Below are 22,931 nucleotides of genomic sequence, written 5' to 3' on the forward strand. Positions count from 1 at the left end.
CCAAAAAAAAAAAAAAAAAGAAACTAAACATACTCTCTTTCTTCCTGTTCTGCCCCCAACTCCTGCCTCGTCTCTGTAATCCCCAAATTGGTTTAGGGTAGTAACATCGACCTAGCCAGCTGAGCTCGAAAATAAAATGGGGTTCCTTTCTCTTCCCCATGACCGTCATTCAAATGGCTGCCAAATCCTTTTGGAATCACCTCTTCCATTGATCCTCTCCTCTCTATACCCATTCACTGCTCAGTAGCCAAGATAACTAAAAAAGTCACCAGGAGCTCTTGAAGTTTGCAGTGGTTTTCTCTCCAAACCATGTTCTGAACAACTAGAGGAATCTCTGTTATGATTAACTCCAGGCTGGGTGCTTTATCCACATTCTTTTCATTTCCTTGAGTCTCATTTCCTGCTCCGGTCCCATACAGCACCCCCAACATCAAATGTATACCCATCCTCTGTGCTTCTGTTCACACTGTTCCTGTGCTTAGAAAGCCCTGTCCTCCTTCCAGAAGACACTCTTCCCACTTTTCCTACTTTGTTTAACCTCATCTATGAACTCTTTCTCACTGATGCATAATTAACCATTCAGTTCCCTGTCCTTCCAAAGTACTTTGTTCACACCATTAATTAAGCACCTAGTATAGTGTGTTAACATTAACAGATAATTCTCATCTCCCGTTATGTAATGAAATAATAAATGAGATCTTGGACCGAGTCTTGTTTTCGCACCTTCAGCCCAGGTACAGAGTTGCACTCAAAACGAATCTGTTCAACTGACATCCATCCACCATTTAGCAGGCAAGCCCACACAAACCTGTTTCATTTAGTCATCCCCCTCCTGCCTCTCAGGAGATGTTCCAAGCCTGGAATAATTATCTTAGTCTAAGCCATCTTGGTCATTTCTTCCTTCTCTTGGAATACTACCTTTTCTACAAATCTTTTCCAACTACCTGAAAGAAAATTGGCAATTTTCTTCCTATATTATCCTTCTGAAACATGCCAGTTCCCTAATCTCTTCATTTACTACATTTGGCACAACAAATATACTTTATTTTACATAAAAGGTGAACAACGGCTGGGTGTGGTGGCTCATGCCTGTAATCCCAGCACTTTGGGAGGCCAAGGCAGGTGGATCACCTGAGGTCTGGAGTTCAAGATCAGCCTGACCAACATGGAGAAACCCCATCTCTACTAAAACTACAAAATTATCCAGGCGTGGTGGCGCATGCCTGTAGAACAATTGCTTGAACTCAGGAGGCGGAGGTTGTGGTGAGCTGAGATTGCGCCATTGCACTCCAGCCTGGGCAACGAGCAAAACTCCGTCTCAAACAAACAAAAAAAACGTGGACAGCATAAATCCAGATTGTGTATGCAACCATCTCTTATCTCTGAGACAACAACGTCAATAAACAGCTTTTGGAACTAGGTGGATTTCTTAGATTGGCCAACACCCTTCAGATATGCCAGAACCCAAGTCTTCTGATGGTCTCATGTTTCTGTTAGGTTAACAATCAGGCTACGTAGATCTTAATGGTGTTTACTACAACCTTTAAACTTTTGTACATGTGCAAAGGTTACATTTGTTTTTCTATGTGTGAACCCAAGCTGAGTGTATCTAGTACTATCTGATCAACAACAGGGTGCAGGAACTGGTTCAGGATCACCCGTGTAAGAACAGAAGTGGGTCACTGGAGTTAAATCAGCCTTTGAGGACTTTCTTACCAATAGTACTACATTTTTCTCCTTTCCACCAATGGTACTACAGATATGTTAAAAGTAAAAGGAATTAGTAATAGCCCTATCCACTCAATTCAATAATGAAGATATTACAGAAGTTTCTGAGAAATGAGGTGACTCTAATAGTGTTATATACTGTACACAATCAAAAGACAACAAGAAATTCTAAGAGAAAACATGTTGCAAGTCAATCAGAACTGTCAAAATTGATTTTCCATAGAAAGAATACAACGATGTACACTTCTGACAAGTAACCTTAATAGCCTACATTTTATAGAAATTACAACTTAAGCCTATATTAAGTCAAAAAATATTTATTGAGTACCTTGGTTAGAGACCTTAATTAATTATACAATGACACATGGTACTGATTAAGAAAATGATACCTAACATTTAATGAATGCCTACGATGTGCCAGGTACTGTATTAAGCGTTTAAATGGACTGTCTCATTTAATTCTCACAACCACCCTTTGATGTGGGTTCAATTATGGACCTCCTGGGGTCAAGTGATCCTCCTGCCTCAGATTCCTGAGTAGCTGAAACTCCAGGCATGTGCCATGGTTCCCTGCAAAATTTTTTTTTTTTTTTTTTTTTTTTTGAGACGGAGTCTGGCTCTGTCGCCCAGGCTGCAGTGCAGTGGCCGGATCTCAGCTCACTGCAAGCTCCGCCTCCTGGGTTCTCGCCATTCTCCTGCCTCAGCCTCCAGAGTAGCTGGGACTACAGGCACCCGCCACCGCACCCGGCTAGTTTTTTTTTTGTATTTTAGTAGAGACGGGGTTTCACCATGTTAGCCAGGATGGTCTCGATCTCCCGACCTCGTGATCTGCCCGTTTCGGCCTCCCAAAGTGCCAGGATTACAGGCTTGAGCCACCGCGCCCGGCCCCCTGCAAATTTTTTAAAATTTTTTTGTAGAGACAGAGTCTCGCTATATTGCCCAGGCTGCTCTCAAACTCATGGCCTCCAGCGATCCTCCTACCTTGGCCTCCCAAAGTGCATGGATTACAGTCATGAGCTACTACATGCAGCTAGTAAAATATTTTAAATGCAAAATGAACTGAGAAAAAATAATTTAATGGCTTTATTTATAAAATTTTTAGCTTAAAAGATCTATTGATTAAATCTACTATCCAGATGCTACCTGAAAATTTTTTTGGAATAATAAGATGGGACTTGATAAATAAAACAAGCACAGTTTTAAAACAAACAAACCAAAAAAAAAAAAAAAAATCCTTAAATACTAAATATAATTTGGCTACTAAATTAAATATAAATAAGTGCCTTCTCATCTGGATTGGTAGTCAGTGGAAAAGTCAGTTAAGGGGAAATCATTAAATGATACATACTCAAAACATTGTTTTAACTTAAAACAAATAAATGTACATGAACACACTGATTTCTGATGCAGGACCACAGCTTTTTCTTTTCTAGTTTAGCTGACTGGAGTTCCTAAGCAAATCACACCTAAATGCATCTACCACTTACAGTTTTCATTTTTTAAAGAAGAGCAAGAATTTGTAAAACACTATCAGTGCCAAAGACTTCTAGATTATAACCGTCCCCCAAATACTTTACAGCTCCCTTATTCCCACCTAATTTGACATATATATATATATATATATGATTCATCTTGTTTGTAATGGTGAAATTGAGATGGAACTATAATCATGAAGAATGAGTCTGATTCTTTTGTGGAATAAGGATATATATGTATATATAAAGCAATCTGTCCTTCCTGAATCTTTCCAAAATACCTAACTTAGGTCACAGAAAAACATCTCTCTTCCTTCACATTTCATTGGTGTATATCATATTTTAATTAACATACATAATTATAATAACAAGTCCAGTGGCCTAAACAAGTTCAAGAACACACACAACTGATTCTTGGTAAGTATGCTATTCAGATGGTGGAGGCAGATGTGCTACAGCAAAGAGCCTACTCATGCAGCAGGCATTCACCTGCCAAAGACATGGGGAAGAGATGAAGTGGAACCTCTGGAGTTGGTTAAGAAAGTTTCTAAAGTTTCATATAACTGTTGTTAGTTTGCTCTCTTGATTTAAAAAAAATTTTTTTTAAAACAAATTTCCATACAAACAGCTGGAAGGGGATCTTAATTTTTTTGGTGTTTTTAAGAGAGGGTCCCACCATGTGGTCCAGGCTAAACTCGAACTCCTGGATTTGAGTGATTCTTCCGTCTCAGCCTCCCGAGTAGCAGGGATTATAGGCGTGTGCCACCATACCTGATTCATCTTTTTGTTTGTAATAGTGAAACTAAGATGGAACTATAATTATGAAGAATGATTCTTTTGTGGAATAAGGATTGCTTTTATTTATAGATACGTGTCAATGACTTCTTACTAAATTATAAAGAGATATTTATATAATTCATTCATTGTAGTTTCAGCATGTTGTATAAAACATACACAGCTGAGTATTTACTCTGTCCTACAATTAAACATCACAATCTTTAAGCTTCTAGAGAGCAGTCATCATATGCTGTTAAATATTTAGCTCAACTTTGTGCTAAGTCTGCAAATACACACTTTCTACTGATTAGATAATCCTTCTTCACTGGCCTTCAAAGATCCTTCCAACACCTTGGCCTCACAGTTCTCTGAACTCCTCATCTTGGCCACTCACTCCCATGAGAGCTAGCCTGGTCTCTGACTACCAATAACCACAAACCCTCCATAATCTTGATTTCACGCACCCTACTCTTGGATGACTCTTCCACTTTCCAGCTCACTCTCTCTTACACTACACTACACCCAGAATCTCAACCCCTGCAGGAGGATCTACAGTCTGATGATCTACCAATTGTCTCTGTCCTTCATCCCCATGATGTCTGCCTTCCTTGACCAGTGTAAATTCTATCATCAGTTATTACAATCACTCCTTTCCTTTTACCCTAACTTTCTCTGCCCTCATCAATTGTTCATACTCACCTGGCAAGATTACAACCTTAGTTAAATCTAGTTCTCCACTTAGTCAGCACTGCCCATGCCACTGAACATGGCCAGAGAAAAACACTCCACAATGCTACCTGATCTCACTTTCAATTCATACTCCTCAGCAATCACTGTATTTCCCCAGTCCATTCACTTTTTCTCTTTCCCATATGCCATTCTATCCGTTTCCCTTTTTCTTCAAACTCCCTCTATGTCCCCACTCATCCTCACTCATAGCTGAAGAATGATCTTGCTTCTTACTACAATGGAAAAATCGAAACAGTCAGAAGCAAATTTTGATAGACTTCCATCACCACATTTACCCATCTCCCAGCAAAGGCACCTAGATACTCTGCCTTCCCACCTGTTGTTCTGGATGAACTGTCCACACTCGTAAGGCCAATCCCTCTGCTTGCTAAATAAATTCATCCCCTCTTGCTCAAGAACATCGCTTTGTGATTCTCCTTTCTTCTACGTCAATTTTCCACTGCATAGGATCATTCTTCCTACCTGCAATCAAACAAACCACTATTTCTCCCACTTTAAAAATATCTCCTCTCAGCTTCGCTTCTCCCGCCAGTCACTACCCCATATCTTTGTTCCTTGAAATTCCTTCAAAGAACCCCTTCTACTTGGTATCTCCAATTCCACTCCTCCTGTTATCTCCTGAACCCACTCCATTTAGGCTCTCACCCCCAACACTCTACCAAAACTGCTCCATGATCACCAGGGACAGTGATGTTGCTAAATCCAATGACCAGTTCTCAGACTTAATCTTCCTTGACCTAAAGTACTACTTGGCACACTTGACTGGTCCTTCCTCCTGGAAAATACACTGTTTATTTGCCTTCCTAATTATTTGATTTCCTTCCTTCCTCAATATTTACTTCTGAATATTCTTTGTTGGGTCATTCTCAACTCCCCAGACTTTCAGGGTGGGAGTGCTCACAGCTCAATCTTTTTCTCATCTATATTTTGCCTCTTAGTAATTATCTGATCCCCTCCTAAGTACTGTCTGTACGTTAATGACTCTCACCTTTATACCTCGTCCCTCAGGGATCCCCCTGCCCCATTCATACATCCGTCTGTCTACTCAACATCTCCACTTGGAAGTACAACAGGCATTTCGAAAACTCAGCATGTCCAGAACTGACTCCTGTTCTTCCTACAGACTCCATTTCAGTCTCCTTGACACCTCTTTTTCACACACCCCTACCATCCAATCCTATTGGCTGTACCTTCAAAATGGAGCCCAAATCTCACCATTACTGCCACCTTGACTCCAATGCACTACCATGGAGCCTCCTAACTGGCCTTCCTGCTTCTATCCAGTAGGAAATTCAGCCTATGTTCAACACAAACGCTAAAGTGATCCTAACAATGTAAGTCAGATTATGTTGCTCCTCTGCTTGGAACCTTCCAATGACTCCCTCTGAACTCTCTTTCTCAGAGTAAAAGCTCCTGTCTTTACAAGGCCTGTGTAGAAGTCTTGTATTGTCTGGATCTGCTCCCATTACCTCTCTGATGACACTCTCCCATGCTCACTCTGCTCCAGCCACACTGGCCTCGCTCTTCCTTTAGCATACCACATGTGTTCTGCCTTGGTGGCTTCTTCTGCCTGTACTGCTCTTCCTCCAGGTATTCAAATGGCTCACTGTTTGACCTCCTTCGAGTGTTTGTTCAAATGCCTCTATCTCAATGAGGCCTACTTTGATCACCCATTTAATTACAACCCACACCTCACAGGTATTCCCCAGCCCTCTTAGCTGTTTTCTTCATAGCACTCATACTGTACTATACTATGTAATTTACCTATTTATTATGCTTCCTATCAAGTTTCTTTCTCCTAGGATGTAAGCTAATGAAAGCAAAGATTGTTGTCTCATTTACTCGTGTACCCCCCACACCTAGAACACTGTTTGGCACATGGCAGAGGCTCAATAAACATTTGTTGGGTGAATACATGAAGGAACCCTTATCCCTGAAGCTGACTAAAATCAGTATCTAGTAACTGGTTTATTAGCATCTTCTAATGAGAAATCTTCATATGTGTTCCTTGTACATTTTAATTTTACAAGTCACTGTAAAATATCATTAACTTACATTCCATTCATTTCATAATTTATAAAAGACTATTTTCCTGGGTTGAAAATTTTAGTTTCTCAAATTCATTAATGGAAGGTTTTCTGAGTAAATTAACACAGTAAATTAATCTGTGTTTACTTATTTTTTAAGGACATGTACATTTCATACAAGTTGCACTGGTTACAAATTAGGACATAACTATTTTGAAAAATAATCACCAAGGGCTTACTATGCATCAAGGTACTCTGGGGCATAGAAAAGCAAGTGTTCCCACTGAGGGATGAATAGTCTACTAGCAAATGTAAGACAGTTGCACAAATAATGATGATACAAAGAGGTATCCGATGAATATAATGTAGCAGGATAAACAAAATGGCATTGGAAAACAGGAGTAAAAACAAAGGGAAGCATTCTGAGAAGACTATTAATAATGGGAACTAAAACTGTCAGCTGAAGCTCAGATGGAGGTAGAGGCATTCCAGATGGAGTATAGAAAATGAATGGGCCGGGCGCGGTGGCTCAAGCCTGTAATCCCAGCACTTTGGGAGGCCGAGACGGGCGGATCACAAGGTCAGGAGATTGACACCACCCTGGCTAACACGGTGAAACCCCGTCTCTATTAAAAAATCCAAAAAAAGTTAGCTGGGCAAGCAAGGTGACGGGCGCCTGTAGTCCCAGCTACTCGGGAGGCTGAGGCAGGAGAATGGCGTAAACCTGGGAGGCGGAGCTTGCAGTGAGCCGAGATCCAGCCACTGCACTCCAGCCTGGGCGACAGAGCGAGACTCTGTCCCAAAAAAAAAAAAGAAAATGAATGAAGACCAAGGACAGGACAGAAATATCTGGGGTGCACTCACTAATGGTGTCCAGACATTGGAAGAGGATGAGCAGAGGAAGAGAACAGGAGAGGTAAGAACTAAAAAGGTGGTATTAGGTCCTAGAGGGTCTTAAATATCAAGCTAAAGAGTTTTACTGCCAAGCTACAGAACTTTATCAAATGCCATACTGAGAAGACTGGTCAATTTACTAAAGCAAACTCCTAAAGGATCTCTTCTTATAAACAATTCATTAGTGGTTAGTGTGGAATCTCAGTGTGGCATGGAATAAAGTAAAGTACATAGGTAATGGCCCCAGAAAAACCAGAGCACAGCCCAGCGCATTACCACTCATCGCCTGGGTGATCTTCGGAAGGTTACCTAACCTCCGGTAGCTTTAATTTCCTCACCTGTAAAATAGGGCTAATAATGTGTATTTTGTAAAGCCAATATGAGGATATATAAAGGGCCTGACACATAATACAGAGTCTCCTAAAATGTTAGCTCTCTTATTTTACCTTGTTGTAAAAATTGCTTGTAAATTGTATGGTATGTGAATTATATCTCAATAAAGCCATTAAAAAAAAAAAAAAAAAAAAAGCCCATGATGTGTATTTTTCACTAATCCAAACTGTCCTTTCTCCTAATTGGTGTTAAGTAGGGAAATTACACTGAATACAGCAGGTGAGGTTCATCTACAAAGTGGAAGACATAACCCCCCGACGGATTTAAAAAAATGATTCTACTTTCTTTATTTTTTATTTTTTTTTGAGACGGAGTCTCGCTCTGTCGCCCCGGCTGGAGTGCAGTGGCCGGATCTCAGCTCACTGCAAGCTCCGCCTCCCGAGTTTACGCCATTCTCCTGCCTCAGCATTGCGACTAGCTGGGATTACAGGCGCCCGCCAGTAATCGTCCGGCTAGTTTTTTGTATTTTTTTTTAGTAGAGACGGGGTTTCACCATGTTCGCCAGGATGGTCTCGATCTCCTGACCTCATGATCCGCCCGTCTCGGCCTCCCAAAGTGCTGGGATTACAGGCTTGAGCCACCGCGCCCAGCCAAAAAAATGATTCTACCTTCAACACACAGCTGAGTAATGATTATCTGTGAATCAAGAAATGATTCAAAAAAATGATTATCTGTGAATCAAGAAAAATTTAATTTTATTACTATGATTTCCATTCACAACTTTTCTCCCTTTAAAACTTTCTCTCTCCTATCCCTGAAATAAACTTTCTCCTGTAGTCGGAATAATTTCTAAATATGAGTTCTATGATCTATTGATGCAGACTGTGAAGTAATAGAGAACAGATTAATATATGTCCTTAATGAAACTGCTCTGTTTGGTCAAATTCTCTATGTTCAGTGAGGCTGAGGACAGAGATCTCATTAAATAACCACAGGCATTGCAATTCTAGATAAAAGAATTGTAATTTTTCTTTCCAAAGTCAATTCCATGACTAATTTTGCATGTGCCCGCCCATCTGACTTGAAAACTGGCCTCAAGTCCTACTTAACTCCATCAAGCCTTCCTCAAACAACAAAACACACTGTATCTACTACTCACCCTGGTATGTTACATAGTCTACCCTAAGATGACAGGGACAAGTGTCCCTATAAACCAGGAACTGTGCTTGGCATATGCCATTTCATTTGAATGTTACAGGAACACCAGGAGGCCGGAGTTATTATGGCATGTAGGTAAAGAGACTGAGATGCAGTAACAGCTAAAGTGATACAGCTGGTAAGGTGGAGAACTGGGATGCAAAACTGTCCACCCCCAAAGCTGGCTCTCAACCATCATGCCATGCTGCCTCCGTGTTGGGAGGGACACTTAGTCACCTTGTCATGTGGATTGTTGTTTAATGAATAGGTCTTGCCTAACCAACCCACTTGAACACTGTATGGTGTTCTACATACAGTGACATAATAGACATTGGAGAAATATTTTACTGATTATTTTGACAGCCTTTTGTGTTCCTAGATCATATATTTCCACTGGAAACCCTGAAAGCATTCTTAGCCTATATTGTCTTCAGGCTATTTGTTGCCTAACTCTTCTAAGAAAACAACAGAGAAAGGAGCAGTCTTCCTACTGCACACCAGGGAGAATAAGAAAGGCTAGGAAAACCAATTTTGCATGTTAAGAGGCTGAAATAAGAAGCTACACAAAGAATGTTGACAGCAGATTATTTAAATGGGGAAGGAGCGGGCAACAGAGCTCCTTTAGAAAAGAAGCTGCAGTGGTTCACCTCAGATACAGTTCTGCTTAATAACTACTCCCGATAGGTAATTCCGTCATACGCTGCATATATTTAAATATGAACAGAAGTCTGCATTTGAAATTGTAACTGATATGACAGAAAAGCAATCAAGAACTTTTGTCTTTCACAGAATCACCAGAGATTCTTTCTCAAATCCCACTCATTTCAAATATGAACTGGGCATCAGCAGATGACTTTCATTTAGTACAATAAGCTGCTCCCATTTCAGCGCTAGTATAAAAACTAGAGGATGAAAGAACACACTCTGAGAAACAAAAGTACAGTGTGAGGGAAAAGGAAAATAAAAGTATGTTTTTGGTACTAATGACTTCTTATGGTCTTCTACAAAAGAACCGTGTCTTTAAAACATCAGTAAAAATTAATACATGCTGAGACCTATACTGTCCAATAAGGTAGCCACAAGCCTGGCCACTGAACACCTAAAATGTGACTACTCCAAATTGAGATGTGCTGTAAGTATAAAATATACACCAGATTTTAAAGACTCAGTACAAAAAGAGAATGCAAAATATCTCAATAATTGTGTATACTGATTGCATGTTGAAATATTATTTGAGATATACTAGGTTAAATGTTATTATTAAACATTAAAATTAATTTTGCCTGTTTCTTTTAAAGGACACTGGAAAAATTTAAATTATGTATGTGACTTGCATTATATTTCTGTTGGATGGTACTGGTATAGATGATGTTGAAGAAAAAGCAGGGAAAGAAATTCTCAATTGTGACTCAACAGACTTAAGATTTGTCAGCCCTGGCCGGGCGCGGTGGCTCAAGCCTGTAATCCCAGCACTTTGGGAGGCCGAGACGGGCGGATCACGAGGTCAGGAGATCGAGACCATCCTGGCTAACACAGTGAAACCCCGTTTCTACTAAAATACAAAAAACTAGCCGGGCGAGGTGGCAGGCGCCTGTAGTCCCAGCTACTCTGGAGGCTGAGGCAGGAGAATGGCGTAAACCCGGGAGGCGGAGCTTGCAGTGAGCTGAGATCCGGCCACTGTACTCCAGCCTGGGTGACAGAGCGAGACTCCGTCTCAAAAAAAAAAAAAAAAAAAAAAATTGTCAGCCCTTCATAACAGCCTGCTATAGAGAATTCCTTTTTCCAGAAGATGGGCGTGTTTGGTGTAATATAAGCATGGGACTTAAAATTACGCAGCCTGGGTTTACATTTGATCTGTGCCCCTGACCAGCTCTGAAGTCAATTACATAATCTCAGGTAAGTGACTTAGCTCAGAGCAAACGTATTTCCTAATCCTATTATGAGGGTTAAATGCAATAACATAAAAAGCCCAGCATTTTAAACGGGAAACATTATGATCCTCCCAAGAAAATTTCTGTGACATGCTTTCAAAATATTTTGGTGGCACTTTATTAAAAAAACAAGACTAATAGCCCGGGCACGGTGGCTCACACCTGTAATCCCAGCACTTTGGGAGGCTGAGGCGGGTGGATCACGAGGTCAGAAGATCAAGACCATCCTGGCCAACATGGTGAAACCCCATCTCTATTAAAAATACAAAAATTAGCTGGGCGTGGTGGCGGGTGCCGGTAGTCCCAGCTGCTGGGGAGGCTGAGGCAGGAGAATCGCTTGAACACGGGAGGGGGCACTTGCAGTGAGCCAAGATCACTGTACTCCAGCCTGGGCAACAGTGTGAGGCACCGTCTCAAAGAAACAAAACAAAACAAAAGACTAATAACATTAGTGGTCTCGTGGTTACTGTGTGTAAAGACTTTAACTTCTGAGTTTTAATAAAAGAACTGTATTGTTAGGGAAAATTAAAAAATTTTGATCTCTTGGAGATTTTTTTTTTTTTTTTGGAGACGAGTCTTGCTCTTTCCCCCCAGGCTGGAGTGCAAGTGGTCGGATCTCAGCTCACTGCAAGCTCCCCCTCCCGGGTTCACGCCATTCATCCTGCCTCAGCCTCCGAGTAGCTGGAACATACAGGCGCCGCCACCTCGCCCGGCTAGTTTTTTGTATTTTTGGTATTTTTATTTTTTAGTAGAGGCGGGATTTCACCGTGTTAGCCAGGATGGTCTCCATCTCCTGACCTCGTGATCCGCCCGTCTCGGCCTCCCAAAGTGCTGGGATTACAGGCTTGAGCCACCGCGCCCGGCTGGAGATCTTTAGGAAGAAAAGAATCGTATTATTTCTCTTGGAAAGTATAAATCAGGAAGTTCAGCAGGGGGATAGGTTAGTTTATACTACTTGTAGAAAAGTGGCAAATCTAGTTCTAAAACAACTGGATGATGTTGGGGAATTCATGTAACATTTCTGGAATACTGATTTCCTCATGTATCAAATGCTGGGGGCTGACTAAATGATCTCTGAAATCCCCTTCAGCCCTAGGGCTCTTGTCAACAACGAACCTAGAGGTCAAACATACATTTCTTTCTTTATTATTTATTTATTTATTTAGAGACAGGGCTTTGCTCTGTCGCCCAGGCTGGAGTACAATGGCATAATCTGGGCTCACTGCAGCCTCTGCCTCCCAAGCTCAAGCAATCCCCCCACCTCAGTCTCCCAAGTAGCTGGAACCACAGGCTAGGGCCACAAAGCCTGGCTAATTTTTGTAATTTCTGTAGAGACGGAGTTTTGCCACGTTGCCCAGGCTGTTCTCAAACTCCTGAGCTCAAGTGATCTGCCCACCTGAACCTTCCAAGGTGCTAGGATTCCAAAGTGTGTGAGCCACAAATATAAATTTATATTCACTGCTTTCAAAGGTATCCAGCCTAACAGTTTATCCTTATTTCTCACCATCCTTGCAGAATAAAAATAAAAGTCTATGCATCTATTTTAAGGGTGCTTCCTGACAAGCCTTCTATAATAACTCCTTGCCCGAGGTGTTGTCCCATAAACGTCCACAAACCCATTCTCCCTGCTGCAAATATTTCCTCTCAATACATCTACCTATGTATCCTGCTTAGTGCTGTATATGTTTAGAAGCCAGAGTTAAAAAGAGAAAACTACTACTTTTCCCATCCTCAACTCCAAATTCTGATTTAACTGCTCTCACTTTTTTAAACCAACATATTTGTTAAATCTGAAAAAGGTACAGAGCAAAATGAATGTGTCATTTAACTGAGTGTCGAAAGTAACAAAAATGATCTGTAACACAATTACTTGTGGAATGACCTGCTGATGGCTGGTTAAGGTTTACCAGGATTAAACAGAACTCTTAACTAGGAATTTTATTTTATTTTCTGATCTAAGGATTAAATAAACCATCTCCAGCTTTGCCCTAGGAAGGCATGGGAATTTAAGAAATTAATTTTCCTTTCTGTAACATAGCCTGCTTATCTCTAAAAAGAATTAATAATAACCACATGCTCAAAGGCATTGTGACCCCACCAGAAAGGCGGGGTACAATCATGAGCTATTAAATCTCACGTCGGCAGATCTCACAGTAAAAGCAGACATATTAACAACACAGTGTTGATGCAAAATTTTGAAGAGGCAGGAGTTTTAAACATACACATACACACACACACACACACACACACACACACACACACAAGAATGCCTTATTGCTACCCAATGACCTGATGATAGGGTATTTTTCTTCCTCCTAGGAAGCCTTGCCTTCCAGGTGCTAAAGAAAGCCAGTCTGGAAGCTTATTTTACAACCAGCCCAATTCTTCCAGTTACTCAAGGAGAAAGTGTTAAGGGGTACTTCCTTTGTAGAGGAAAGTGGCACTTGTAAATAACCAATAGTTGAATTAAGATCTCTGACGGCTTTTTCAATTTATGGTGATGTAAATTAAGAGATTTTAGAGAAAAATCACTTTTCCATGCAGTAAGAGCACTGTTTTGTAGCATTACTAATTAAGAGCATACAAGCTGTGGAGTCAGATTATAGTTCTATTGCTGTTCTGCTTGTACTATTATATACAAAGGCCTCACTCAATCCAATGTGTTTCTCCATTAGGGCATGCTTTGTCCAGCAGGGCCGGTGTCTTTTTCATCAAGAATCCATGCTCTTCCCTCTTCTTTCTCAACCAAACTCCTCCAAAGAGCTTTAGCCCAGGGAGGCTGGCAGTGCATAGTTTCAGCCTTTGTCCTCACCATCTTTTTAACACCTTTCCCTAACCCCCAGCCAGCAGTCATCATGAGGACCTTCCTGCATCCCTTTCTAGTGTGTTGCAATAAATAAATATATTTCTAAATGTGTGATAATCCAGGAAGTATTAGCCTTTCTGAGTGTGCCCAATTATTATAACAGATCGATTAATACCCTGAGAATATAAGGCTAACCTTCTGAAAAATCCTGTCCTACTTCAGGTCTCTCAGACCTATGAAGAACAAGAAAACATGACAACAGTTTAGGTTTCCTGTGGCAAAAAGTAACATCAAACAAATTAACACTCCAAGACATGATGCAGCTGTTACCTGGGGAGCACATTAAGAATGGCATAGCAGCTCCTTTCTGAGACTGGGGTGTGTTTCAAATGACGTAATGGGTAACTGCTGTTTCTCCAGCTAACAATATAAACCCGGCAATGAAGGATATTTTCAAAGCACCCACCTTGTTGAGGACATCTCGCTGGCAGCCAAGATAAAGATTGGGAAGAATTCGGGTTGGCCCAATGTTGGCAACAGGTAAGCAAGGCTGAGAAATGCAGGTAGGGACTAGAGTGGATTTTCCTTCACAGAGGCCAGGGAAACAACGAGAGAACTCAGCAAACCCACCTAAGAATAAACATTATAAAATTATAAAAAAAATTATGCCACGCACAAAATAAAAACCAGCCTTCCGTGAACTGCTCAGCTACAACAGTTTAAAACATAAAAACTGAACCCATGGATCCAAGTGGATATCATTGCACACCTATTCCTGGCTACAGCTGCTGATGCTAAGACTGAAGCATAATCCAGCACTAGGTTTGGCCTGTATCGCTACCATGTGGATAGGCCAGCCCTGAAGGCACTTAAAATGACTCCTCTCTGTCAGACATTCTCTTCATCTTCACATACCCTACAACATTTGCTCGCCACTCCCCATGCAAATTTTTTTTTTGTGGAACATAAAGAAGATTTAAAGTTAGTAGCGAGTAACCAAGCCAATATTTCACAGAAACAAAATGGGGATATGAGAAATGAGAACTGAGGCTGAATGCAACTTCTTCAAAATAAAATTGATTGAGTCAAAAATTATTTCTACAATTAACTTTAAATCTTCCTACCATACAAATTTTTCATTGCAAAGGTATCACAAACATACTCCCACCAACAAACATTCTATCAAGTTCTGGAGATTCCCTGGGCAGTTAGTCAAGGTCTCCATAATTACCATTGACGTCTGGAGAGCTCCTGTCCATCTCAGCAAGCACTATAAAGAAGTGCTGACAGACTAATTGCTTAGGGTACAGGAAGCCTTTGTGGCAAGATTACTGAACTTAGAATTAGAAGAATTCAGTTTTTTCTAGTCGTGTCCTTATAATGATCTGCTCTATGACCTTCACTAAGCCAGTCTTGCCACCACTCAATGGAGTGAAATCTATGTAGCCAAAGGAGGTGCTTTCACTGCCTCTGAGGAAAAAAAAAAAGAGTAAGGTTATTTGCTTTCCAATCTAAATATTCCTTGCGAGCCAAACCCAAACACAGGAACCAAACAGATTCTGATAAATTTTCAGATAAAAGCCTTGTTATCCGAACTCTCACTATTCACTAAGTCTGAATCAAGGAGATTTGGATGACAGGGGATCCTCGTATATTTTTAATATTAAATTAAAAAACAAGGCAGGGCTCGGTTGCTCATGTCTGTAATCCCAGCACTTTGGGAGGCCAAGGCAGGCAGACTGCCTGAGGTCAGGAGTTTAAGACCAGCCTGGCTAACATGGTGAAACCCTGTCTCCACTAAAAATACAAAAATTAGCCAGGCATGGTGGTGGATGCCTGTAATCCCAGCTACTCAGGAGGCTGAGGCAGGAAAATCGCTTGAATCCAGAAGGCGGAGGTTGCAGTGAGCCGAGATTGCGCCACTGCACTCCAGCTTTGGCAACAGAGCAAGATTCCATTTCAGAAAAACGAAAAAACAAAAAACAACAACAAATAACATGTTAAGTCTTATTAGAAGATAGTACCTTCTTAACTGAGCCTTGAACAAGACCCTGAAATCTCACTAAAGTATTTATCTTCATCTCCCTGAGTTACATTGTATTAGACTTTCTCCCACTTCAAGAAACATACAAAACATGCCCTTGAAAACTGCCAGAAGTGCAGGAAGTCGAGAGGGAATCATCTGCCCTGTATTATGTTCAATTCAAACATAATTCAGCCAGACACCTGCTCTACTGTCTAGGCTCAGTGCAGGGTCCTCAACGCAACAAGTTAGAATGGTAGGCAGTTGACAACTATGCCACCTGCAGAATGTAAAAGAGTGGCCTGGCCTCCAACATCACCAAGTGTCTGTCTCTATATTTTTTAACACAGAAGCAGTTAAAGTTCTTCCACTTACTGAAGTTCTTAAGGTAACTTGATAGGCAGAATACGTGGATCCATTATAGAAATCACAAATTCCTTTGTGTCACAGGCCCTCAGGATCTGCACCTTACTGTTTCATGGTTTCAATTCTTCTTCTTCTTCTTTCTTTTCTTCTTCTTTCTCCTTCCTTCTCCTTCCTTCTCCTTCCTTCTCCTTCCTCCTCCTTCCTCCTCCTCCTTCTTCTTCTTCTTCTTCTTCTTATTTTTTGAGAAGAAATTTCGCTCTTGTTGCCCAGGCTGGAGTGCAATGGCATGATCTCAGCTCACGGCATCTCTGCCTCCCAAGTTCAAGCAATTCTCCTGCCTCAGCTTCCAGAGTAGCTGGGATTACAGGCACTCACCACCACGCTCAGCTAATTTTGTATTTTTAGTAGAGATGGGGCTTCTCCATGTTGGTCAGGCTGGTCTCGAACTCCCGACCTCAGGTGATCCTCCTGCCTTGGCCTCCGGTTTCATTTCTTACCATTTCCAATTATGACGTCCAGCCACACAAAACTCACTGTTATTTCACATTTCCATGCTGCTCTCTTGTCCAAGAATACCACCCTCACACCGCCCCATGCATGCACACACAGAAGCCATATAGTACATACAGCATACACATGTGGGCACGCCCCCTGATCATACAGCAGAGGAAGTACGAGCACAAGCCCTTGTACCTGAGTTCCTGTCCTGGCTTTACCACTTTCTAGTTGTCTGATTTGTCAAGTTACTTAAGCCTTCTGACTCTTAGTTTCCTCATCTATAAAATGAGGATAATGATCACACCTATCTCACAGAGTTGTTGAGAGAATTAGTATATCAAAAGTATTTTGTGCCTGGCATATAGTAAAGCACTCAGGAGGTATGTTTTTTTTTTTTTTTTTTTTTTTTTTTTTTTGGAGACAGAGTCTCACTCTGTCTCCCAGGCTAGAGTGCGGTGGCGTGATCTCGGATCACTGTAACCTCCGCTTCCCGGGTTCAAGTAATTCTCCTGCTTCAGCCTCCCGAGTAGCTGGGACTACAGGTGCATGCCACCACGCCCAGCTAATTTTTTATTTTTAGTAGAGACAGGGTTTCACCAAGTTGGCCAGGCTGGTCACAAACTCTTGANTTTACCACTTTCTAGTTGTCTGATTTGTCAAGTTACTTAAGCCTTCTGACTCTTAGTTTCCTCATCTATAAAATGAGGATAATGATCACACCTATCTCACAGAGTTGTTGAGAGAATTAGTATATCAAAAGTATTTTGTGCCTGGCATATAGTAAAGCACTCAGGAGGTATGTTTTTTTTTTTTGGAGACAGAGTCTCACTCTGTCTCCCAGGCTAGAGTGCGGTGGCGTGATCTCGGATCACTGTAACCTCCGCTTCCCGGGTTCAAGTAATTCTCCTGCTTCAGCCTCCCGAGTAGCTGGGACTACAGGTGCATGCCACCACGCCCAGCTAATTTTTTATTTTTAGTAGAGACAGGGTTTCACCAAGTTGGCCAGGCTGGTCACAAACTCTTGACCTCAGGTGATCTGCCTGCCTCGGTCTCCCTGTTTTTTTGTTATAGTGATCACACATTCAGTTATCTAGCGCCATCTGTGCGGCCTTCTTCCACCTTTGATCTGCAGTTGTTTAGCTACACCTCCTTAGGATTCATCTGAGACACAAAGTGGAAAAAAGAATGCCTGTAAGGTTAATTTCCCATAGTGTGCCCCAGAGCAATAGCGTCCTGACAGAAGCTGACAGATAGGATAGCGGTCCAAAAAGTGAGAAAAATATTGCATATCCTAGCGCCCTGGGAGAGTCACAGCACATATTAACTTATTAAAGGTTCTAAGAAGTATCTTCAAAGAAACTGGTTTCATTTATTGAAGTCTAGTAAGTTTCCCCAAACTTATCTGACCATGGAATTCCCCCTAAAATATATTAATAGCTAATGGAATTCACACTTACAAAATGCTATGCTAAGGTCAAAGCGACTACTGAAATGGAGTCAATCAGAACTCCTATACCTACAAGTATAACCCACAGACAATCTCAAAAAAAGGGGGTCAGCCAATATTGGTATATGAGTGCCCACCGTTTAGAACTTATGCTTTTGTTTCTATTCATGTTTTGTTTCTTTTCAGTCTCTGTAAGTGAATACTACAGTCATTATTTACAGTGAGTTTTTTCCCCACGGTAGTTCTTGTAACAATAAATGTTAAAGATTCTCATCATTCTTTGCTTTTCTTACAACTACCCAACCTAACAACTGACAGGCACTATTTTAATTTAATTGTATGATATTAAATTTTAATGTCATGTCTATTAACATGCAGTTCTGGTGTTTCTCTCTTTTTTTTTTTTTTTTTTTGAGACAGGGTCTATGGCCTAGGCTGGAGTGGCATGATCTCAGCTCACTGCAACCTCTGCCTCCCAGGCTAAGTACATATAAAGAACTTAACACTGTCCAGTCCATAGTGAGTGATCCTCCCACCTCAGCCTCCTGAGTAGCCAGGGATATAGGCGAGCGCCACCACACTCAGCTAATATTTGTATTTTTTGTAGAGACAGGGTCCTTCCTATGTTGCCCAGGCTGGTCTCAAACTCCTAGGCTCAGGTGATCCCCCCACATCAGCCTCCCACAGTGCTGGGTTTACAGGCATGAGCCACTGCACCCTGACAGTTCTGGTGTTTCTCTAAAGAACTGCCTTCATATATTTTTCTATTCTGGCTCTAAAATAGTTCATGGAATGGTTGTCATTTAAATCCAACAAAATGGCTTGGGCAACATGGAGAAACTCCATCTCTATAAAAAAAAAAAAAAAAAGCAAAAATTAGCCAGGCATGCTGGTGTGTTCCTGCAGTTCCAGCTACCTGGGAGGCTGACGTGGGAGGATTGTTTGAGCCCAGGAGGTTGATGATGCAGTGAGCTGTGATCGCACCACTGCACTCCAGCCTGGGTGACAAAGTGAGACTCTGTCTCAAAAAAATACATACATACATCCAACAAAACAATATTCCAGTAAATGTTCTCAAAGAAAAACCACAGAATCCAAGGAAATGCCACTTGAATTTCATTTTAACCTTATAAATGATTATTTTTATAAAGAATGTATGTAATCCTAGAACGTACTGAACGCTTACTGTGTGACAAACACTGCTCTAAGCACTGTATGGGTATTTTACACACTCTTATAACTGCCCTATGAGGTAGGTATTACTACTAATCCCATTCACAGATAAGGCTCAGAATCAGATAATATAGGCTCAGAATAACGTAATATAATAACTGGAAGAGCCAGGTTATAAGTCTACTTTTCTAAATCCTATGGAATTACCTTCAACTCTCCCTTGGATGCAGGGACAGCCTTCCTGATAATATTCACGGGGTCCTGGCCTCCCAGCTGTGAACAGGCTAAAACGGCCATGGTCCTCTCCCAAACTGATGGAAGAGCCTTGTTTCCCCAAAGCTATATTGCTCAAAGGCTTCAATGAGGGAGAAGAAAGAAGATCTGACAAGACCAGAGAAAGGAGAATCTCTTTAAAGGCAATTTCACATGACACCAATAACAAAGTTTACAGATGAACTAGCTGAAATGTAACTATGGTCACTGGTTTCTTCATGACCATTTACAAGTTGGTAGTAAAGCTGAGTCCATGTCTTGGCTTTCAGGTCACCCCCTACAGAACAACTTTCAGAGGAGACGCAATTCTGCAATAATCATAAACTGAGCCATCAGCCAGGCCGTCTGAGGTCCAGCTCTAGCCTTACTTAGTACAGTGATCCTAGGTCACTTTGACTTCAGTGGACCTCAAAAGTAAATGTGGCTCTAGAAAGTTCTGAGACAGAGAACAGAAACAAAGGAGAGAAAGAAACCATCGTTCAGCCTCAAAACAAAAGAGCCAAACATAACCACAACACTACACTGTAAAACACATTATAAAACAAAAAGAAGCTTTTTCAACTGATATCTAGAACAAACTCAAACAAACAAATATTTTAAAATATCTAACAGATTTAGCTGCAATCAGAACATTCATTTAGTGCTCAGTTTGGCTTGAAATGTCCCAAACTGGCTCCCAGTCACTTCCAGAAAACACCACCTCGGCCAGAGTACATTTTCACTGATCTTTATCTATGACAATGTTCCACTCTGCTGACATCCTCCTTCATTGACAGTTTTTTCCATTCACTGACCTTTCATTCACTGCTGCACTCTAGTGACTCCAGTTTCGTTTCATTAATTAACAACAGATGAGACACTGCCTGATTCCCTTGAACCTCTGAAAACTATCTGTGGCCTCACCAGCAACTAAGTTTTGAAACATGTTTAAAATGTCCCTCTTCCTTTCATAAGTTCTCTTACAAACAAGATCTACTTCAGAAGGAAAGTCCAATCGTGCAAACTTTCTGCTCCAAATGGCTGACGGAGACAGAGAATGAAGCGTCCTCTTATCTGCCCTCGTCATAACTTTGTTGTCCCAGGGACTCCAAGCTAGATTCCATCACAAAACGTAACATCGTCCATTATCCGCTAGTTGCTGTGAAAAGCAGTACCGAAAAACTGATAAGCTTCTTGAAAAAATTTGCACATATTTTTTAAAGTTGTCTGAAGACTTGACTCGCTGTCCAATCTTGCCAAGTTTCTCCTGTTCCTAATTTTATGCTGTTTATCATCTGGGAATGCAGAAAACAGAGTCATAGTAACCTACATGTGTTTCCCTAACATGGACCTGAACCTAAGAATGACTGTGCCCCCTACTCTGGAAGTATCTGTGCTAAGAGGAAGGAAGACAAATACACAGACACTTCCAGCCTGCTGAGAAACAGGGATGGGCAGTCTCTGCAGGCAGAGAAGCGTCTTGGCCTCCACAGCTGTGGGTGCACAGGCAGCCAGACCGCAATGCTAAAACCCATGTTTCTGTTTGTCAGTCTTCCATAAATCCAACCAAAAGAATGCATGTTTACAAATAAAAACATAGATACTACTTCCGACACAGAAAACACGTGGTACAGCTTCTAAGGCATTCCTGATTTCGATAACACCTTATCCTAATTCAGCCACGAAAACATTTTCCCGGCCAGGCGCGGTGGCTCAAGCCTGTAATCCCAGCACTTTGGGAGGCCGAGACGGGCGGATCACGAGGTCAAGAGATCGAGACCATCCTGGCTAATATGGTGAAACCCCACCTCTACTAAAAAAATACAAAAAACTAGCTGGGCGAGGTGGTGGGCGCCTGTAGTCCCAGCTACTCGGGAGGCTGAGGCAGGAGAATGGCGTAAACCCAGGAGGCGGAGCTTGCAGTGAGCTGAGATCTGGCCACTGCACTCCAGCCCGGGCGACAGAGCGAGACTTCGTCTCAAAAAAAAAAAAAAGAAAGAAAACATTTTCCCTTAGGAGCACCTCCTTCACAATTCCAATCATAAATACGATTTTCTGTAAAAGCAAATGTGAACCACCATTCCATTTTGGGAGGGAAAAATCTGCCAAGCAAAATAAAATACATATAACAACTCTATAAAACAATTCTAATTAGTCACTCTTTTTTCTTCCCTCTCACCCATGCAATCAGTTATAAATCACAGTATTTTCTTAAAATGGAAGTATATTTACATAATAAAAGTAGGACTTCACTGTGGCTTAGTGATATTCTTAAAATGTTTTAAGGCCAAATTTCTAAAAATAGATCCCTATCCTTTTAGCAATTCCATGACTTTAAAGATGGTTTCCTGCAGGGAGAGACAGAGGATCTTTCCACTCATGCCTTCATTTAAATAGGGAACAAGTCACTAGAGATTTATCAATTGACAGAGCCGCCTTCAAGGAAGGCAGAATCAAAGAGAATTGCCCTCCCACCTTATATTGTGAATGGATTCCATGGTTATACAAAGAAATAATACTGATACAAAGCTCTACTTTAGGGAAGACATTTTTCTAAAAAGTCATATGCAAATTTAACTTTTGTATTTTAAATCATCTGCATATAGTTCGTATGGCTGCACAGTTTTGAACTACGCAGTTAAATTCTTGTTTTTTGTTTGTTTGTATTTGGAGACAGAGTTTTGCTCTTGTTGCCCAGGCTGGAGTGCAATGGCACAATCTCCACTCACCCGCAACCTCCAACTCCTCGGTTCAAGCAATTCTCCTGCCTCAGCCTCCCAAGTAGCTGGGATTACAGGCATGCGCCATCACGCCTGGCTAATGTGTCCGGCTAATTTTGTATTTTTAGTAGACACAGGGTTTCTAAATGTTGGTCAGGCTGGTCTCCAACTCTCAACCTCAGGTGATCTGCCCGCCTTGGCCTCCCAAAGTGCTGGGATTACAGGCGTGAGCCACCATGCCCAGCCATTAAATTCTTCTGTAGTTCTCACGCAGTTTAATTATTTTGTAAAACAAAACTCCCTTTTTGTAACATAAACACAATCCTTTCAGTTGCTTATTTTAGAATATATGTGAAAAACTAGAGCACACCTTCGCCTATAGAGGACAGTTCTCTCTTCTCTCCATAGTGGAAAGAAAATCTGTTGCTTTACGATCACACAAAGGAGACAACTCTAACATTAAAAATGGAAAATAATGAAAATGTTTATTTTGCAGTAAAGTACTTTAATTGCTCTTAAGAGTAATTCTGTTAT

At 41.2% G+C, this 22,931-nt stretch overlaps 1 protein-coding gene across 2 annotated transcripts in view; it reads right to left on the minus strand.

The window, feature by feature from the left end:
* Window positions 1-22,931, minus strand: part of DUSP16 (dual specificity phosphatase 16) — a 53,906-nt gene that overhangs the window by 15,023 nt on the left and 15,952 nt on the right. The window contains exons 1-2 of one of the 2 annotated variants that reach the window (XM_017873119.1): window positions 15,150-15,603; window positions 14,385-14,548 (exon numbers count right to left, since the gene is read on the minus strand). In XM_017873119.1, coding sequence (XP_017728608.1) covers window positions 14,385-14,548; window positions 15,150-15,177 — 192 coding nt within the window. In that variant the 5' untranslated portion in view covers window positions 15,178-15,603. Of the gene's footprint in view, window positions 1-14,384; window positions 14,549-15,149; window positions 15,604-22,931 lie in introns of those variants that run through there. The other variant, XM_017873117.1, reaches the window with a different exon arrangement.

This window comes from Rhinopithecus bieti, unplaced genomic scaffold (assembly GCF_001698545.2).
Source record: "Rhinopithecus bieti isolate Rb0 unplaced genomic scaffold, ASM169854v2 scaffold_110, whole genome shotgun sequence".
Taxonomy (NCBI): Eukaryota; Metazoa; Chordata; class Mammalia; order Primates; family Cercopithecidae; genus Rhinopithecus; species Rhinopithecus bieti.